This window comes from Hemiscyllium ocellatum, chromosome 48 (assembly GCF_020745735.1).
Source record: "Hemiscyllium ocellatum isolate sHemOce1 chromosome 48, sHemOce1.pat.X.cur, whole genome shotgun sequence".
NCBI lineage: Eukaryota > Metazoa > Chordata > Chondrichthyes > Orectolobiformes > Hemiscylliidae > Hemiscyllium > Hemiscyllium ocellatum.
The window spans coordinates 18,940,264-18,959,905 of NC_083448.1; the positions used below are offsets into that span (position 1 = coordinate 18,940,264).

Here is a 19,642-nt window from a genome sequence, read left to right on the forward strand (position 1 = left end):
ACAGGGAGAATGTGCAAACTCCACACAGACAGTCACCCAAGGCTGGAATTGAACCTGAGGCAACAGTGCTAACCACTGAGCTACCGTGCCACCCCAAGGCTGATAACCTTCTCAAGACCATTCTTGTCTTTTCACCCTTTCATCCCCTCACCAATGACGATTCTGTGCCTGTCTTACATATACTCAATAACCTGGCCACCACAGCCCTCTGCAGCAATGATTTCCACACAGTCACCATCCTCGAGCAGAGGAAATTCCTCATCTCAGATCGAAAACGCTGTCCCTCCACTCGGAGGCTGTGCCCTCAGCTCAGAGTCTCTCTTACTAATTGATACACCTTCTCCGCATCCACTCGATCTATACCTCTCAGTATTCTCGAAGTTTCAATCACTTAATGGGAAGGTCGAGGGGAGTGTTGCTGAACAAAGAGACCTTGGAGTACAGGTTCATAGCTCCTGGAGTCGCAGGTAGATAGGATAGTGAAGAAGGCGTTTGGTATGCTTCCCTTTATTGGTTCGATTATTGAATACAGGAGTTGGGAGGTCATGTTGTGGCTATACAGGATGTTGGTTAGGTCACTGTCGGAATACTGTGTGCAATTCTGGTCTCCTTGATATAGGAAGGATGTTGTCCAACTCAAAAGGGTTCAGAAAAGATTTACAAGGAAGTTGCCAGGGTTGGATGGTTTGAGCTATGGGGAGAAGCTGAACAGGCTGGGGCTGTTTTCCCTGCAGCATCGGAGGCTGAGGGGTGACCCTATGGAGGTTTATAAAATCATGAGGGGAATGGAGAGGGTAAGTAGACAAAGTCTTTTCCCTGGGGTGGGGGAGTCCAGAACTAGAGGGCATAGGTTTAGGGTGAGAGGGGAAAGGTATAAAAGAGACCAAAGGGGCAACTTTTTCATGCAGAGGGTGGTATGTGTATGGAATGCGCTGGCAGGCGGGACTGGATTAATTTCGGATCTCTGATCGGTGTGGAAAAGTTGGACTGAAGTGTGTGTTTCCATGTTGGACATCTCTATGATTGCACAAATCGCCCCCTAATTTTTAATCGCCACATCCCATCATGAATCTCCCCACTCAGTCTCCCTCGAAATGCCAGATGTGCTGGTCATGGACTGTTTCTATGTCAGACCAGGAGTGACAACACAATGTCTGCTCAGCTTGCCTCCTGTGTTCACTGAGCCATTCCCCACAAAGTACCGAGAATTCATCGTCACAAAGAGAGATGCCAATGGCTCTCCAAGACAAAAGCAAATTTGGTCATCTTGCAGGGCAACACGACAGCTGAGATTTCTGTGGGTTTTCATCCAGCAAGGGGAATGATCTTTCACCTCGAATCACCTGGCAATGATTCAGGGACATGGTTTCAATCCTTTGCTGGGAGGAAAGAAGAGGGCAATCAAACTCGGTAAACGCCTCCATGAATGGGAAACAGATTAATGCCGACAAGAGGGAAGTGCATCAACATCGCAAATGGGCATATGAACGTGAACAGCCAATGTACATTACTCCACTGCACTGACACTGACAGCCTCTTCCTCACACAATGGGCAAGTAACTGTTTCAGCTTACAGCCAGTCAGCTACACAGGAACACCTTCCACAGGATGTGAGCAGATGGGATCACCGAGGCTGAGGCGGACAAGACAGGAGAGGTGGTCATGACTGAGCCTGTACCCAGAAAGATCAGGACAATACTCACCTTTCCTACGTTTGGACAGCCAGTTGTCTGCATCAGACAGCAACTGTTTCAAGGGGCCATTCCAGGAGGGCACAAGCTGAAGGAACATCCACTGTTAAAACAAAGAATTCCAGACTGAGGGACAGGAAGGACTCTGACAACAACCGTGTTTGTGTTTGTGGTCAGACTGCCATGCAGCACAAGAGGGCTGTCAGGGCTCCCCATCATTCCTGCTGCCAGTGCAGTGCTTCCTGCTACCTGCAAATGGCAATTCAAAGGAATGGAAGAGAGTGAACAACTCAGACATAACTAATAGCCAGGCTTTCGACAACAACCTGCTCGACTGGTGAGGACATGAAATCAGCCTCATAGGATTTTCAGCATTGCTTTAAGAACATGTGACGATGCTGATCCTTGAACAAGGCGATGTGGTCCTTGGCTTTTTTTAAACCATGAGGTTGGAAAGACACGCTCCAAAATAAGGTGTGCAACAGGGAAGGGGAACGCCAGTGCTGGTATGTAACAGGGAAGGGGAACGTCAGTGCTGGTGTGTAATGGGGAAGGGAACGTCAGTGCTGGTGTGTAATGGGGAAGGGGAACGTCAGTGCCGGTATGTAACAGGGAAAGGGAACGTCAGTGCTGGTGGGTAATGGGGAAGGGGAACGTCAGTGCCGGTGTGTAACGGGGAAGGGGAACGTCAGTGCTGGTGTGTAATGGGGAAGGGGAACGTCAGTGCTGGTGGGTAATGGGGAAGGGGAACGTCAGTGCTGGTGGGTAATGGGGAAGGGGAACGTCAGTGCTGGTGGGTAATGGGGAAGGGGAACGTCAGTGCTGGTGTACAATGGGAAGGGAACGTCAATGCCGGTGTGTAACAGGGAAAGGGAACGTCAGTGCTGGTGGGTAATGGGGAAGGGGAACGTCAGTGCTGGTGGGTAATGGGGAAGGGGAACGTCAGTGCTGGTGTGTAATGGGGAAGGGGAACGTCAGTGCTGGTGTGTAATGGGGAAGGGGAACGTCAGTGCTGGTGTGTAATGGGGAAGGGGAACGTCAGTGCTGGTGTGTAATGGGGAAGGGGAACGTCAGTGCTGGTGTGTAACGGGGAAGGGGAACGTCAGTGCTGGTATGTAACAGGGAAGGGGAACGTCAGTGCTGGTGTGTAATGGGGAAGGGGAACGTCAGTGCTGGTGTGTAACGGGGAAGGGGAACGTCAGTGCTGGTGTGTAACGGGGAAGGGGAACGTCAGTGCTGGTGTGTAACGGGGAAGGGGAACGTCAGTGCCGGTATGTAACAGGGAAAGGGAACGTCAGTGCTGGTGTGTAATGGGGAAGGGGAACGTCAGTGCTGGTGTGTAATGGGGAAGGGGAACGTCAGTGCTGGTGGGTAATGGGGAAGGGGAACGTCAGTGCTGGTGGGTAATGGGGAAGGGGAACGTCAGTGCTGGTGTGTAACAGGGAAGGGGAACGTCAGTGCTGGTATGTAACAGGGAAGGGGAACGTCAGTGCTGGTATGTAACAGGGAAGGGGAACGTCAGTGCCGGTGGGTAATGGGGAAGGGGAACGTCAGTGCTGGTGGGTAATGGGGAAGGGGAACGTCAGTGCTGGTGTGTAACAGGGAAGGGGAACGTCAGTGCTGGTATGTAACAGGGAAGGGGAACGTCAGTGCTGGTGTGTAACGGGGAAGGGGAACGTCAGTGCCGGTGTGTAACGGGGAAGGGGAACGTCAGTGCTGGTGTGTAACGGGGAAGGGGAACGTCAGTGCCGGTGTGTAACGGAGAAGGGGAACGTCAGTGCCGGTGTGTAACAGGGAAGGGGAACGTCAGTGCCGGTGTGTAACGGGGAAGGGGAACGTCAGTGCAGGTGGGTAATGGGGAAGGGGAACGTCAGTGCCGGTGTGTAATGGGGAAGGGGAACGTCAGTGCTGGTGTGTAACAGGGAAGGGGAACGTCAGTGCTGGTATGTAACAGGGAAGGGGAACGTCAGTGCTGGTGTGTAACGGGGAAGGGGAACGTCAGTGCCGGTGTGTAACGGGGAAGGGGAACGTCAGTGCTGGTGTGTAACGGGGAAGGGGAACGTCAGTGCCGGTGTGTAACGGGGAAGGGGAACGTCAGTGCCGGTGTGTAACGGGGAAGGGGAACGTCAGTGCCGGTGTGTAACGGAGAAGGGGAACGTCAGTGCCGGTGTGTAACAGGGAAGGGGAACGTCAGTGCCGGTGTGTAACGGGGAAGGGGAACGTCAGTGCAGGTGGGTAATGGGGAAGGGGAACGTCAGTGCCGGTGTGTAATGGGGAAGGGGAACGTCAGTGCCGGTGTGTAACAGGGAAGGGGAACGTCAGTGCCGGTGTGTAACGGGGAAGGGGAACGTCAGTGCAGGTGGGTAATGGGGAAGGGGAACGTCAGTGCCGGTGTGTAATGGGGAAGGGGAACGTCAGTGCTGGTGTGTAACAGGGAAGGGGAACGTCAGTGCTGGTATGTAACAGGGAAGGGGAACGTCAGTGCTGGTGTGTAACGGGGAAGGGGAACGTCAGTGCCGGTGTGTAACGGGGAAGGGGAACGTCAGTGCTGGTGTGTAACGGGGAAGGGGAACGTCAGTGCCGGTGTGTAACGGGGAAGGGGAACGTCAGTGCCGGTGTGTAACGGAGAAGGGGAACGTCAGTGCTGGTGTGTAACAGGGAAGGGGAACGTCAGTGCTGGTATGTAACAGGGAAGGGGAACGTCAGTGCTGGTGTGTAACGGGGAAGGGGAACGTCAGTGCCGGTGTGTAACGGGGAAGGGGAACGTCAGTGCTGGTGTGTAACGGGGAAGGGGAACGTCAGTGCCGGTGTGTAACGGGGAAGGGGAACGTCAGTGCCGGTGTGTAACGGAGAAGGGGAACGTCAGTGCCGGTGTGTAACAGGGAAGGGGAACGTCAGTGCCGGTGTGTAACGGGGAAGGGGAACGTCAGTGCAGGTGGGTAATGGGGAAGGGGAACGTCAGTGCCGGTGTGTAATGGGGAAGGGGAACGTCAGTGCTGGTGTGTAACGGAGAAGGGGAACGTCAGTGCCGGTGTGTAACAGGGAAGGGGAACGTCAGTGCCGGTGTGTAACGGGGAAGGGGAACGTCAGTGCAGGTGGGTAATGGGGAAGGGGAACGTCAGTGCCGGTGTGTAATGGGGAAGGGGAACGTCAGTGCTGGTGTGTAACAGGGAAGGGGAACGTCAGTGCTGGTATGTAACAGGGAAGGGGAACGTCAGTGCCGGTGTGTAATGGGGAAGGGGAACGTCAGTGCTGGTGTGTAACAGGGAAGGGGAACGTCAGTGCTGGTGTGTAACAGGGAAGGGGAACGTCAGTGCCGGTGTGTAATGGGGAAGGGGAACGTCAGTGCCGGTGTGTAACGGGGAAGGGGAACGTCAGTGCTGGTGTGTAATGGGGAAGGGGAACGTCAGTGCTGGTGGGTAATGGGGAAGGGGAACGTCAGTGCTGGTGGGTAATGGGGAAGGGGAACGTCAGTGCTGGTGTGTAATGGGGAAGGGGAACGTCAGTGCTGGTGTACAATGGGAAGGGAACGTCAATGCCGGTGTGTAACTGGGAAGGGGAACGTCATGTGATGCAGCAAGAAACACAGAGTAAGTGGAGGGATGGAAGGTTAGCTTGTGAAATGGGCTGGGCTATGTAGTTTCTTCTGGCCCTGGGCAGGGCAGTTGCCCTCACATCCTGTCACGTGGCTTTGTCTCACACTGCCTTCTTTCTATGATGTGCGTTAAAAGGTGCTACAGAAATGTGTGGTGTTGTTCCTGTTGTGACACACCTACCTTTTTCAGTGCAGTGTACACGTCCATCTCGACCTGCATCACAAACAGGTCTGTTGAACTGATCAGTTTGTCCATCACACCGACACTAGCGGGGAGGAGGAGGAGAAAAGGCACCACTTTATGAACTGAACACCACACTAACAACAGCATCAATGTCAAACACTTCAACAGACAGAGCGCTGGAGCAGCAAAGGCTGGAAGGAGTAGCAGAAGTGAGGCAAGGAGGGGGGAGATGAGACCACTGTTGTGGAGAGGATGAACATGGATTCCATCATATCTGGAAACTATCACACGTCCCTCCTGTCACACAGGATTGGAAGTGAGCTGAACAACGTTCCAACACTACACTTGGTGAGACCTGTTGTTGACTGGATGGAAACAGTTCAGCTTTTGGTTCTGATTATACTGAAACAGCAGTGTTAAACTGAACAAGAATGAGACTGACTGAACATAAAAGCTGTGTCTCCTGACTGAGAAAAATGGTTCATCCCTTTGCTCCCTGTCACAGCTTCTCAGCAACAGTTGGGAGCGCTGTGCAATGGCTGGGAATTTCTGTTCCAAGTGTTTGCGAGCTCCATGGAGAGATCTCCAGTTCAAGGCCAGTCCATGACAAGGGCCAAGTCTGAGGTTGGACACCAAAGGGCCGGCTGCAACATGCAACAATGTCTCACAATTACAGGCCATTCAGCCCATCGACACTTCTCTGAAAGACCTATCTCACCAACCAGAGTCCCACTGCCCTTCCCTGCTGCAAACTTTTGTTCACCACCCCCAGTTTCTCTGAATCCTTTTTCTTTCTTTGCCCAAGTGCCTGCAGACATTAGGTCCATTCAAATATCTGTATGGTCCATTCAAATATCTGTATGGCACATTCCAGCTCACTCCCCGCCCACCTCCCCCCCCACCCGACTGCACCCAATCAGCACCTGTCTTATCAGGAGTAATTCACACTTTCACCCGGGATTCGCCAGCCACAAGCAACATTCCAGCAGCAAACCCTGTGGTTGGTCATTACCTGAGATCCTTCAGCAGCTCCACATTCTGATGTGTCATCAGGTTGTTTAGAAGCCACTCGAAGCATCTGCAAAGGAACAATTAAGATGTGAGTGGCTTGGAACCGCTGCAGCTTGGTATTTCTCTGCTGGTGAGCAGGAACAACAATTCCTCTGACTGTGAGTGTACCTGCATCATTTTGGGGGGGTGGGGGTGGGGTGGTGGTGGTGTGGCAGGGAGAGGACAATATCGACAACAAGCCCACAGAAGCAGCACTGGCAAACGGCAGCTTACCTTTGTTTCACAGAGTCCAGGCCGTAGGTCCCTGCCGCTGTATAGAAGCCACAGACTGACTTGGAAGTGATTGTCTCCTTCATGGTTTCCCCACACTGCTGAATCAGAGCGTCCTTTAGAAAACAGGCAGGAGAGAATAAAGAGGTGCTCAGTAAAGTGGACACAGAGGCAGGCAGAAGCTGTGTGATCCTCCACCCCCCTCCCCACCCCACCCACCTCAGTCCCACACATGCCCACTCAGCCACCACCAGGATGAGAGGACAGACACTTGGCACCAACAGCAAGTGAGAAACCTGGTCTTGTGTGACACTGGCAGTGGGAACATCTGGAGGACCAGGCACTGTCTTCCCAAGGGCCTGTGGGATCAGCTCTCGCTCTGGAAAAAGCAAGAGACCTTGTGACTGAAATCAAAACACAGCAGAGAGTCAGCAGGTTTGGCAGCACCTGTGGGGAGGGAATGTTCGGAGTCCAAATTCCCAACTGCAGGGGGGGAATGGGAGCCGGAAAGCTGATTTCTGTTTTGGTCTTGCAGACAGGCTGAGGAGAACAAGGGGAACAAATCAGAAAGGGCAAAGGAAGAGTGCATCTTGATCCAGACGGGATTGAGCAGAAGAGAGGAGGTGTGCTGAAAGAATCATTCATACTGAAGTCAAACCCTGCTCCGCACAGATGCTGCTGGACCTGCCGAGCTTCTGATTTCATTTCAGAGAAACAGCACATGGAGTACTTCACCTTTATTCAAAAGCTTCACTGACCCAACAGCCATTTCACTGAGGCGACACAGCCATACAGCTGGACGTTCCCCTCCTAACCCCTCAGGTGGATGGGTCCCTGCCAGTGCTCACCTGTAACACACATCTGAACACCAGGCATCAATGGAAACAGAGCTCTCGATCCAACTTTCATCCCACACTCAGCTCATATCCCACCTGCCTGCTCTCAGCTCATATCCCTGCAAACATTTCTGGTTCATCAACTTACCCAAATACCTTTTAAATGTTGTCCCTGTACCTGCATCCTCCACCACATCCTCAGGAAGGTCAGACCACACATGAACCACTCTCTCCTGGTAAAAACAAAGGTGGCCCTCATGTATTTTCACATCTTGTTTCTATCACCTTAAAAACCTGCCCCTAGGCTTGAAATCCCCCACCCTCGGCAAATGACACTGGCGTTCATGCAATCCATGCCCCTTGTGATTTTATAACCCTCTCACCCTCCAACACTCCAGTGAAAAAGTCCCAGCCTATCCAGCCTCTCCTTATAACGCAAACCCTTCATTCTCTGAACCCTGTCCAGTGTAATGGGATCCTTCTGATCACAGAGCGAGCAGAACTGCACCCAGTACTCCAGGAGAGAGTGCACCAACATCCTGTCCAACCTCAGTGTGATGTCCCACAGTGAAAAGGTGTGCTGCACTGAGACAACTTCCTGTGTTCACAATGATGGGCTTGATCTAACAATGAGAGCTGCTGTCAATAAGGAACCCATTGCACAGTTGCTCACACAACACATCCACCTCAATCATTTTCCCATTGCTCTTCCAAAGTGACAATGGGTGAATCCAGCTCATTGTTCCTCACAGTGCACCGAGTTGTGAACCACCCAGGTAAAGGGGCTAGCTGCTCCAGCTACATGGGAAATGGATCAAACACCCAGTCCCCACTGGGTAAGCACATTGCCCCCTGGAGGGGAGGGATTCCAACTTTACAAATATCCTCACAGGAGAGACTCAGACGTTCCCCTCATTCAGGGCCTGTGGGGATATGGTAAACCCAACTGGGTGTCTGCTCACTCCTGCTGGAAAACATGTGTGTACACCCCCATCCCAACACAGTCCGGACAGCAATGAGGAAATGCCAACCATTCAGACAGGGAGCAGGATCCAAATCCACTGGGGACACATCCTTTCCCAATTTTGGGAAGTCTGGATATCCTGCTTTGGACAATTATCCAAACTGGACTCACAATGTGAACTGGAGCTGTCGACTCAATGGGGAAAGAGATTTTGCAACATTCCTCGTGAACCAAGAGAAACCGGAATGCTTCCAAACAGAAGCCAAGCACTGTTGGGCATTGGCTATTACTCCACTGTGTCATCATTGGCAGCTGGGAGATCTCTCTACTCATTCACCCATCCCCTCTCCAGGTAAGTGTGGCCCATCCTCCCTCACAAACACGAGAATCAAACCACTGGCCCTTAACATTCAACATCACTGTTCCCACTGAATCCCCCACTGTCAACATCCTGGGCATTACCGTGCACCAGAAACTCCACTGGACTGACCACATAAACACACTGGTTCCAAGAGCAGGTCTGAGAATCCTGCAGCAAGTATGACACCTCCTGACTCCCCAAAACCCTTCCACAAAAAAAAAGAGTGGGATGCAATACTCCCCACTTGCCTGGATAGGGGCAGCTCCAACAACACGCAAGAAACGTACCCCCATCCAGGTCAAAGCAGCCACTTGATTGGCAACCACTCCATTGCTGACCCTCTGTCACAGCAGAGTGCACCAACGACAAGATGCCCCGCAAAAATTCACTAGAGATGCTTCAACAACAATTTCCAAACCCACAACTAGTACCATGAAGGAGGCCAAGGGCAGCAGGTACAGAGGAATACCACCCCCTGCAAGTTGCCCTCCCAGTGCCTCCCCATCCTGATTTGGAAATATCTCGCCGTTCCTTCACTGTCACTGGGTCAGAATCCTGGAGCAGCAGTTTAAGAACACAGTTCACCAGCACGTTCCCCAGGGTACTGTGTGGTCACACCCATATCCCATGAGTGACTGATACAGTCAGTGAGCTTCCAGCTCCTCTGAAGGAGTGGTTTCACCTCCCAAGGTTACCCCTAATTCCTGTTCGATGCAATCCAGCTGAAGTGGTCTGCGCTGAAATCGTTGATGCATGGGTCTCCTTAGCCTCATCATCTCCCTCTCTCCTGGATCGTGCAAATGTGACTTGAAAATGGACCTGTGTTCTGTCTGCAAACCACTCTCCATCCTCATCACTCACTGGGCAAGGTTTCATGTCAGTCTGAAGGCTTATTATTGACTGTATGATTGTGATGGTCCTTCACTGACCATCTCCACACAGATAGCTCCAAAGTACTTGATTTCTGGGAAGGCTTCCACCTTGTATATCTTCCCCAGAGCCAGTCCCAGCCTAACCAATCAGTGCTGATCAAAGTGAACTTGGATGCATAGGGGAAGAGATTGGGTTTGATCCTAATGCGTTGTGTGTGCTGGTCTGAACCATATTCCGTGGCAATGCTTCCCCCAGCTCCCTGATTCCGGCCGGATCTCTGACCTGACCTGACCTGACCTGATGTTGTGAGCCCCTGGAACTGTCAGCCAGCTCTCTGAGCTGGAGTAAACAGGCTGCACATCCAAGCACGGAGTCTCACAGCAAACAGGCTGTCACTGCTGATGCACTGGAGGCCTGTGGAGTGGTATCCTAGCAACGGCCTGCATCTCCCAGTGAGGGAGGGAGCTGGAAAAAGCCAAATATAGCAGCTTTCCTCTCTAACAGAAGGGGACAAAGGCAAGGAGCTGACACAACTCACTGATGCGATGTGAGCTCCCTGTGACCAGCAGTAGGCAGGAAACATGTGCACTCTCAATGACTGACACAGGCATGGGAACTGACAGCAACTCTGTGAGAAACCTCTCATCACATTTAGCTCCTGCACCCCAGCATCCTCACAGCATTCGGAGATCTCTGACCTTTCCCAATTCTGGACTCGAACAGATGCCTGATTTGAACTGCTCTAGCATTGTCACTTCATGGTGAGCTCTGGCAATGCAGCTCCCTCTCCTCCTTTCTAACAGTCCATCACACCTGCCTCCTGGCTGCCTGGGGAGGTGGGGGAGGGGGTCAGAAACCCTTGGGCCCTTGGGGCTGTTTGGATGTGCTGCCTGTGAAGTGCCAGTCAGAACTGCCTTATATCCGGTCACCACGAGAGGCAGAGCACAGCAGCAAGACTGACTCCCTCTGTCCCTCTCCAGCTGATTATAGCTGGGGGGAGTGGATGAAACCCAGCACCATCTGTAACAGCACATGTAGTTAGCTCAGCTCCATGGTCAGCTTAGCAGATACCCGAACTTGTCTCACTCTATAGCATTGTCTGCTGGTCCCATACAATATTCTGCCTTCTCCCAGAAACACTGCAAAAGGAACTATCATAAAATTAACTAGGACTCACGACAACATGGTTCACCGGTCAGTCAGGTATTCCTTCCAATCCTCTGATACAGTACAACAAAGGGACCGTACATTCACTGAACACCCTGAACCTGCCAACACACAGCATGGGAGCACGAGGATACAGAGTCACAGAAACAAATACAGTTCAGAAAGACCAAAAACACCCCTGGTCAAACAGTGAAGTTTTCATAGAGGTAAAAACAATGGCTGCAGATGCTGGAAACCAGGTTCTGGATCAGTGGTGCTGGAAGAGCACAGCAGTTCAGGCAGCATCCAACAAGGTGCGAAATCGATGTTTCGGGCAAAAGCCCTTCATCAGGAATAAAGGCAGTGAGCTGGAAGCATGGAGAGATAAGCTCGAGGGGATTTCATGTCAGCTTCTAATCAGGACAGGAGTGTGTGCAGTGCATTCCAGTGTCTAGAAGCAGAGCCACCAGGAGCAAAGTGATGAAGGTGAAGGAGTCTCGAGAGAACAGAATGAGGCATGTGCTGATCTTGGAAAGTGCTGGAGGTGAAGGAAGTGACAGAAATAGGCAGGGCTCAGGGGGTGAGGATGGTCTATGCTTGCAAACACTGAGGCAAGAGAAAAAGCAACAACCATCTTTGAATTGAGACCAACAGACTATCCCGGTGTATCTTACCAGCTGTAGCATGCAGGCTGCTGCCAGAATGGTCACCACGCGACTGGGATGAATTAAGACATCATCTCGGTACAGCGAGCCAAAAGCCACTTGCAGAGCTGCAGGAGGAGAACGGAATAGAAGTTCAACATCCCACATACACAGCACTTGGAATTCAGCCCGATTCCTCAAATCAGCAGGATTCTGGGCACAAATGCGATGATATTCATGACATGTACCACAACAGAGTCCTGGGATCAACCGACATTTTCTCTCAATCTATTTCCCCTGTCGACACCATTTTTGTGCAGCCCTCATTCAGCAGGATGGTGCTCCCAGAACAAGTGCCAAGCAACCACTAACCAAAACAGTCTTTGTCCACCGCCTTTGGACTCTTTCACGTCTGACCCTGTCCCTCTGGAAGTGAGCCAGAGATCATTCCCTTTGTCATCCTGTTTTTAAATGTGGAACTTTTTCATGATTCACTCATGGGATGTGGGAATCACTAGCTGGGCCCATCTTTATTACCATGTCCCTAGTTGCCCCTTGAGAAGGTGGGGGTGAGCTGCCTTCTTGAACCACTGCAGTCCATGTGCTGTAGGTAGACCCACAATGCCCTTGGGAGGGAATTCCCAGGATTTTGATCCGGCAACACTGAAGGAACGGCGATATATTTCCAAGTCAGGATGGGGAGTGGCTTGGAGGTGAACCTGCAGGGGGCGGTGTTTCCATGTATCTGCTGCCCTTGTCCTTCCAGATAGAAGTGTTCGTGGGTTTGGAAGGTGCTGCCTGAGGGTCTTTGGTGAATTACGGCAGTGTATCTTGTAGACATACAGAGCATCGGTGGTAGAGGGAGCGGATGTTTGTGAATGAGGTACCAATCAAGTGACTGCTTTGTCCTGGATGGTGCCAAGCAGCTTGTGTGTTCTAGGAAGTGGGGAGTTTTCCATCGCACTCCTGTCTTGTGCCTTACAGATGGCATCGAGTCTTTGCGGAGTCAGGAGGTGTGTTACTCATGGTCAGCAACCCCCCTCCAGGACGCAACTTACTAAAGAGAGAAAGAGCATGAGATAACGTTCCGGGCAGAACAGAACAGTACGTAATATTCCTCCCCGCCCCACCAGGAACATGACTGCAGTGCCACAGTGTGGTGGTGGTGGTGGTGGAAGATGAGGAGACCATGCTAGCCATCATCTCTGCATCTGGGTGAACAGTGCTATCCTCCTGTCCCAGCCCGTTAGTGGACGGAAGGGCCCATATACCTTCTCCCTTTGCTGATTTCCCTGCTGTGTCTCTGTCTCGGATCTCAGCTCAGAACCCAAAACACACTCTTGCAGTGATACTGTGCTCCAGGTGGCAGATGGAGCACACCACCTCGCCTGCCATTCCCAGACCATCTTCATTCCAATCATTCAATCACGGATCATGGACTCTGCCTGAGAATGAGCTCAAGGGGGAAGGCTTTCCCTACACCCTCAACCAGGAAAAGCATTGGAGGTAAAAATGGAAAGCTCGTTCCCAGGCTGTTCCTAGTTCCCAGTCAGACCAAGGTACTGCCCTGCAGTGTCTGCTTCCCCCCTCCCAGCTCTGTGATGTTCATGGGGGTGGAGTGTTGAGAAAATGCTGGAGTTACTCTGAGTAGACTAACAACATTTGGCCAGCTCTCACTTGTCCTTGTCTGACTGACCAATCCAGCTGGGAAATGCTCCACTGCACAGACTGCAAACCAACAACAGGGGATGAGCAGACTCAGTAAATAGGACCGCAGTGCTGTCGGGTAACTGTTGAAGCATCCAAGGTGAAAAGCAAACAAAATTCGGTGGGTTCGCAGGAAGTGAACCACTGACACTGGAACTGGTCACCCAAGTGGGGTTGCAATCCTTCCGGGCCCCCTGACAACCCAAAATGATGCTTGCTTCCTCCTACCTTTCTCAAGTTGCAGCTCCCTATAGATCCCTGTGCTGGGAGTTACCAAAACAAACAATCTCTCCAAACACAGGAGATTCAAACTGGGCAGAAGCCACTCAGAGTAAACAGCAACTCTGCTCCCGAGTGCCAATCCTGACAGGACCTCCAGGCAGTGACGGGGCCTCAGGAAACCCCACTCTCTGCCTGCTCCCAACTATATCCAGTCCAGGAAACAGCAAGGCAACAAGGTGAATTGCACTAACACCTGTCACATCCCCTGGATGACCCAAATCTCTGCCAATGCAGAACCCTTCAAAATGTCGTCACAAGGCCAGGGTCACTTGGTGTGTTTGTTCCTCTCTCGTGTGTACCAACCAGCATGTAGAGCTCTGACTACATTCTCCTTCGGCAGAGGGAAGGAGCAGAGAAGCTCAATAATCTCACACACTGGAGTGTGTCAAAACTCCCAATCAGTGAAGTGGAATTCATTGAGAACAAGGGCCTGAATTCACAATCAATGTGACTCAAACATCACTGACAGTGCACACCGATACACACTGGTTACCAAACTGATGAGTTTTAAACTTCTTCTGTGTTCAGGTTCCTCTCTAGCCTTACATATCCCCAATCTCAAACCTCCTCCAGCCCCTACCCCCATCCCTCCCTCTTTCTCTCACCTGCTCCAGTCCCTACACTTCTCCCCATCTCTGTATCGTCCTCCAGCCCCTACATCCATCACTATCCCTGGAACCTCCTCCAGTCCTGACAGGCCTCCCCCTAAGCTGTGTTAAAAGAAATGATTTCCAGGGGGTAAATGTGGACTTTTTTTGATGAACACAAGACAACAGAGAAATGGCAGAAGCAAAACAATTCTTTTGTTTCTCTCTTCACACAAACGTTTGATAGCTAAGAGGTGAATTGAACTGAGCAACTGAATGAAGGTGGTGAAGAGGTGGTGGTTGACAAGTCAACTGGAACAAAGATTAATGAATGCGCTGGATCAGGGGAGCTGCACCCCACAGTGTTAACAGGAGGTGGAGGGAGGAACAGTGTATGAATTGGTGATGACCTTTCTAATTTTATGAATTCTGGAAAGGTTCCTCTAAGATTGAAAGCAGCAAAAGTTGTCAGGCTATTTAAGAAGCGATGGAGAATGACAAACTGCAGACCATGACCTGATGTCTGTCTGAATGATGTGTGATAATCCACTGTAAAGGAGTTATTCATTGGACACTTCCAAAAGCCTGGTCAAATTAGGCAGAGTCAATGTGGGCTTGTGGAGGGGAAAAGGATGTTTGACCAACCTGTTGAGAGGTTTTTGGTTGAGGATGTCACGTGGACTACAGATCAATGGAAGTCTGGTTATATTTGGCTGTCTAGAAGGCTTTAGACAATGTGGCACACCAGAGATTTAAAGCCCATGGGATTGGGGGGGGGGGGTGATATACGAAGTACAGATTGAGAATGAGTGAAAACACAAAGCTGGGAGAAGCAATGAACAGATCATTCTCAGGATGGTCGGCTGCTCCTGGTGGTGTACCACAAGGCTGAGTGCTTGGACCCCAGCTATTCACCATCTCTACTCAGCACTGAGTCAGCGGGACCAAACGCAGTATCTCCAACTCACTGGCAACACCACCGTGGGAGAGAGGAAATTGTGAGGAGGCGGTTTCATGATGACGCGGACAGGCTAACTGAACACGCCGCAACATGGCAGATGGAAGACAAATGTCAAGTGGGACCAGTGTGACAGGTTGTTCAGTTTGCTGGAATAAAAACAGAAAAAACAATCTTTCCGACATGACAAGAGATTGTGAAGTGCACGTCTCCACAGGGATGTGGATGGCCTTGTTCTGGGAGTTGCTACGTAGTGTAACCATCCATAAGGCAGGCTAAATGCAGCTCCAAACTTTATTCCAACACTTGCAAACGAGTTGTGCCATGTGTGGTCTCAGTAATGGATGATTTTACATGAGATCACATGACAAACCTCCAACAATGAGAAAACTGATGGGGAGCAAGCGGAGAGTAACTTCGAAAAGAATGATCATTCAAAATGGTGGAGCTAACCATGACAGATCAGATTAGATTACTTACTTGATTAAATTAGATTACTTACAGTGTGGAAACAGGCCCTTCGGTCCAACAAGTCCACACCGACCCGCCGAAGCGCAACCCACCCATACCCCTACATCTACCCCTTACCTAACACTACGGGCCAATTCACCTGACCTGCACATCTTTGGACTGTGGGAGGAAACCGGAGCACCCGGAGGAAACCCACGCAGACACGGGGAGAATGTGCAAACTCCACACAGTCAGTCGCCTGAGGTGGGAATTGAACCCAGGTCTCTGGCGCTGTGAGGCAGCAGTGCTAACCACTGTGCCGCCCTTACTCCTGCTGCATGCTCATCTTTTAATAGAAATCACTTCAAATCCAGTGGATTTTAAATAGGAGTAAAAAATGAGGTCTGCAGATGCTGGAGATCACAGCTGCAAATGTGTTGCTGGTTAAAGCACAGCAGGCCAGGCAGCATCTCAGGAATAGAGAATTCGACGTTTCGAGCATAAGCCCTTCATCAGGAATCAGGATTTTAAATAGGACATGAACAGAGAAAGACCTTTTTTAGTTATAAATCCAGGAAGTGAAAAAACAGTTGCAAAACAGAAGAAGTTGCACTCTGTTCTTCCATGAGACAGTAAGTGTACGGTCATCAGCAACTTTGGAAATTTACATTTGATTCCAGAAATAATAGGTGAATAAAATATGAATGCTTCTCATCTTTCAAAGGAAGTATTGCTCACATTCTGATAAATTGAGACAAAGCAGAATGAATTAGCCTGTAGCAGTGAAATACAAAATCCAACTGGATGCTCATGTGCAGAACGGTACAAAATTGAATTACCTCCTTGCAAATAAATCATTTTGACTAAATTTATATCTTCACTCATTTTCCTACCTAACAATGCAACAATTTGCACCTAATTCTCTCCTTGTGGGTGTTATTTGTAAGATGAGAATGTTAACAAAACGCTGCTCGTTCCCAGTGAGTAATCTCAAGAATGCAATCACATGGTTGTGTTGCAATCCGAGGAGAAGAATGCCATTTGGAGCCTGTGGCTGAGACATCAGAACCAGCTCCTGTTCCACACCCACCCAAAACTGCTCCTCGAAAGCTTCGCCGGGAACTGAAATCAGGCAGGTTGTGAACATCAACTCGGTAAAACCAATGGCTGCAGATGCTGGAAACCAGATTCTGGATCAGTGGGTGTGGAAGAGCACAGCTGTTCAGGCAGCATCCAAAGTGCAGCGAAATCGATGCAAAAGCCCTTCATCAGGAATAAAGGCAGTGAGCCTGAAGCGTGGAGAGATAAGCTAGGGGAGGGTGGGGGTGGGGAGAAAGTAGCATAGAGTACAATGGGTGAGTGAGGGAGGGGATGAAGGTGATAGATCAGGGAGGAGAGGGAGGAGTGGATAGGTGGAAAAGGAGATAGGCAGGTCGGACATGTCCGGACAAGTCATGGGGACAGTGCTGAGCTGGAAGTTTGGAACTCGGGTGAGGTGGGGGAAGGGGAAATGAGGAAACTGTTGAAGTCCACATTGATGCCCTGGGGTTGAAGTGTTCCGAGGTGGAAGATGAGGCGTTCTTCCTCCAGGCGTCTGGTGGTGAGGGAGCAGCGGTGAAGGAGGCCCAGGACCTCCACATCCTCATCAGAATGGGAGGGGGAGTTGAAATGTTGGGCCACGGGGCGGTGTGGTTGATTGGTGCGGGTGTCCCGGAGATGTTCCCTGAAGCGCTCTGCTAGGAAGTGCCCCATCTCCCCAATGTAGAGGAGACCGCATCGGGAGCAACGGATACAATAAATGATATTAGTGGATGTGCAGGTAAAACTTTGATTGGGTTGTAGATGGATTAGAATTTAGATCAACGTCAGGTGCTGAAGTTTGGAAAGACAAATCAGAGCTGGATTTATACACTTCACGTTGAGGTCCAAGGGACTGTTATGAACAAATAGACCCTAGAGTGCAGGTTTTTAGAGGAGATTACTTACAGTGTGGAAACAGGCCCTTTGGCCCAACAAGTCCACACCGACCCTCCAAAGAGCAACCCACCCAGTCCCATTCCCCTACATTACCCCTTCACCTGGGGTTGGAAGGATTGACCTATTGGGAGAGGCTGAACAGGTTGGGGCTGTTTTCCCTGGAGCATTGGAGGCTAAGGGATGACCTGACAGAGGTTTACAAAATCACAATGGGCATGGATAGGTAAATAGACAAGGTTTCTTTTTCCTGGAGTTGTGGAGTATGAAACTAGAAGGCATGGGTTCAAGATAAGATGGGAAAGATTTAGAAGGGACCTAAGGGGACAAATGTTTCACACAGAGGGTGGTGCGTGTATGGAATGAGCTGCCAGAGGAAGTGGTGGAGGCTACAATTGCAACATTTAAAAAGCATCTGGATGGGTACATGAGGAATATGGGCCAAATGCTGACAAATGGGATTGGAGTAATTGGTGTGTGTGGATGGGATGGACGAAAGGGGTTGTTTCCATGCTGTCCAGCTCTATGATTGGATGGTCAGAATCCAATGTTCGATTTCAGTTCTTCCCTTTGTTGGGTAATGTAATAGTTTGACAGTGAGTAATAGAATGCAGAGTCACCAGCTTGAATGGATTAAATCAGGAGGAACATTTGTATAAACTCGGTTTGTGCTACTTGGCGTTTAACAGGTTGACTGATGACTTGCTCAATATGTTGCAAACGTTGAAGGAATTTGTAAGGCTGTATACAGCAAACCCAGCTGTGCTGGGAAACTGAAGGCAGAATACCGAACACGTGAACCAAACACAGCATGCTGGAGAAACTGAGCAGCTCTGACAGTGTCTGTGCAGAGAGGAACAGAGTCAATGTTTCACACACTTCTTCAGAACAAAATATTCTCGGCGAGGCTCGCTCCTTCAGGGTGATCACTCAGCTTCAAGGGCATCACTCCACGTCAAGCTTGGGGCAGGGGGAAGCCCCATAGCCATCAGCAACATACTGTCGCCACCGCTGAGCCCCCAGCCCACCAACCTCTCACATCCAATCTCATTCGGGAAATGGGAAGAACATTCAAAACACAACAACTCCTTCAGAGTGAGAGTTGGAAGCTGCTTTCTCATCACGGGGTGGTGTCCTTTCCTTAATCACTGTAGAAGTAAGAAACACTGAAGGCACTGATGTCACGGCAGGGTGTTGAGGGATAGGCAACTCTGAATCACAAGAACGAAAGCAAACGTCAGCTCTAACTGAATTCAACCTTGAAGCAAGCTCAAGTGGCGAAAGAACTTTTTCCACTTCCCAAACTAACAGCAAGCTGACATCTATAAAGTCACACACTTCAGAATCCTCCAAGGCCCTGTGCTGCACACCTAAGCAACCCATTAAAACAAATAAAAATGTCTGAATGCTGTTGACTCACTGGATTCCAAGCATGCCCTGAAACTGTAATTTGCATTTTGGCAGCTTATGCTTTAGCAACTGCCTAACCATGGGAATAGCAGCAGTGGATAACCAGACTGTCAGGTCAGGGCCAGAATGCCCACAACACCGTCTCTCAGGTCACAAGCCTTCAAAGAGCTACTTCCAAAATAACAGGGGTCAGAGTTCAAAAGCCACTCAGGAAATAGTCCAAAGGGAGGTCAAGAAACTGACATCCAACACTCCTGAGGGAATTCTGATGCCAAGCTGACGAGTGAAGTGTGATGCTCTTGGTGACGTTGGGTTTGAATGACACAATGCAGCCCGACATGTGTTTGCCTTCTACGCATGACCCCTCCCCACGTACAGGAGGCTCTCTTGAAACACACGAATACAACCAATCTGAAAGGTGGCCCACAAAACTCAGGCCAGTCACCCATCTTATCGAATGGTGTCTCTGTCTCCACTCCCAACTCAGGCAGCCATTTCCATACCCCCACCACCCTGTCTGGGGAAAGGGTCTGGCAGGGAGGCAGCGGCCAAGGTTAGGAGCTTTTCAGGGTTAATGGTGTCCTCCACAGCACTGAGGGCAGCCAGGGCTCTCTCTCCTGCACTCTCAGTTCTCTTACACCCTGGAAAGGGTGCAAATAAAAAGGAAGTCATTTCAAAGCTAATCTCTGAGGCGTAGGC

General features: G+C 50.5%; 1 protein-coding gene across 2 annotated transcripts in view; it reads right to left on the reverse strand.

Moving 5' to 3' along the window:
• The window catches only part of gmcl1 (germ cell-less, spermatogenesis associated), a 58,271-nt gene that overhangs the window by 23,456 nt on the left and 15,173 nt on the right, over window positions 1–19,642 (reverse strand). For both annotated transcript variants that reach the window (XM_060856434.1, XM_060856435.1), the window contains exons 4-8: window positions 11,606–11,703; window positions 6,755–6,867; window positions 6,483–6,548; window positions 5,468–5,552; window positions 1,704–1,794 (exon numbers count right to left, since the gene is read on the reverse strand). In XM_060856434.1, the coding sequence (XP_060712417.1) occupies window positions 1,704–1,794; window positions 5,468–5,552; window positions 6,483–6,548; window positions 6,755–6,867; window positions 11,606–11,703 (453 nt within the window). The remainder of the gene's footprint in view (window positions 1–1,703; window positions 1,795–5,467; window positions 5,553–6,482; window positions 6,549–6,754; window positions 6,868–11,605; window positions 11,704–19,642) is intronic.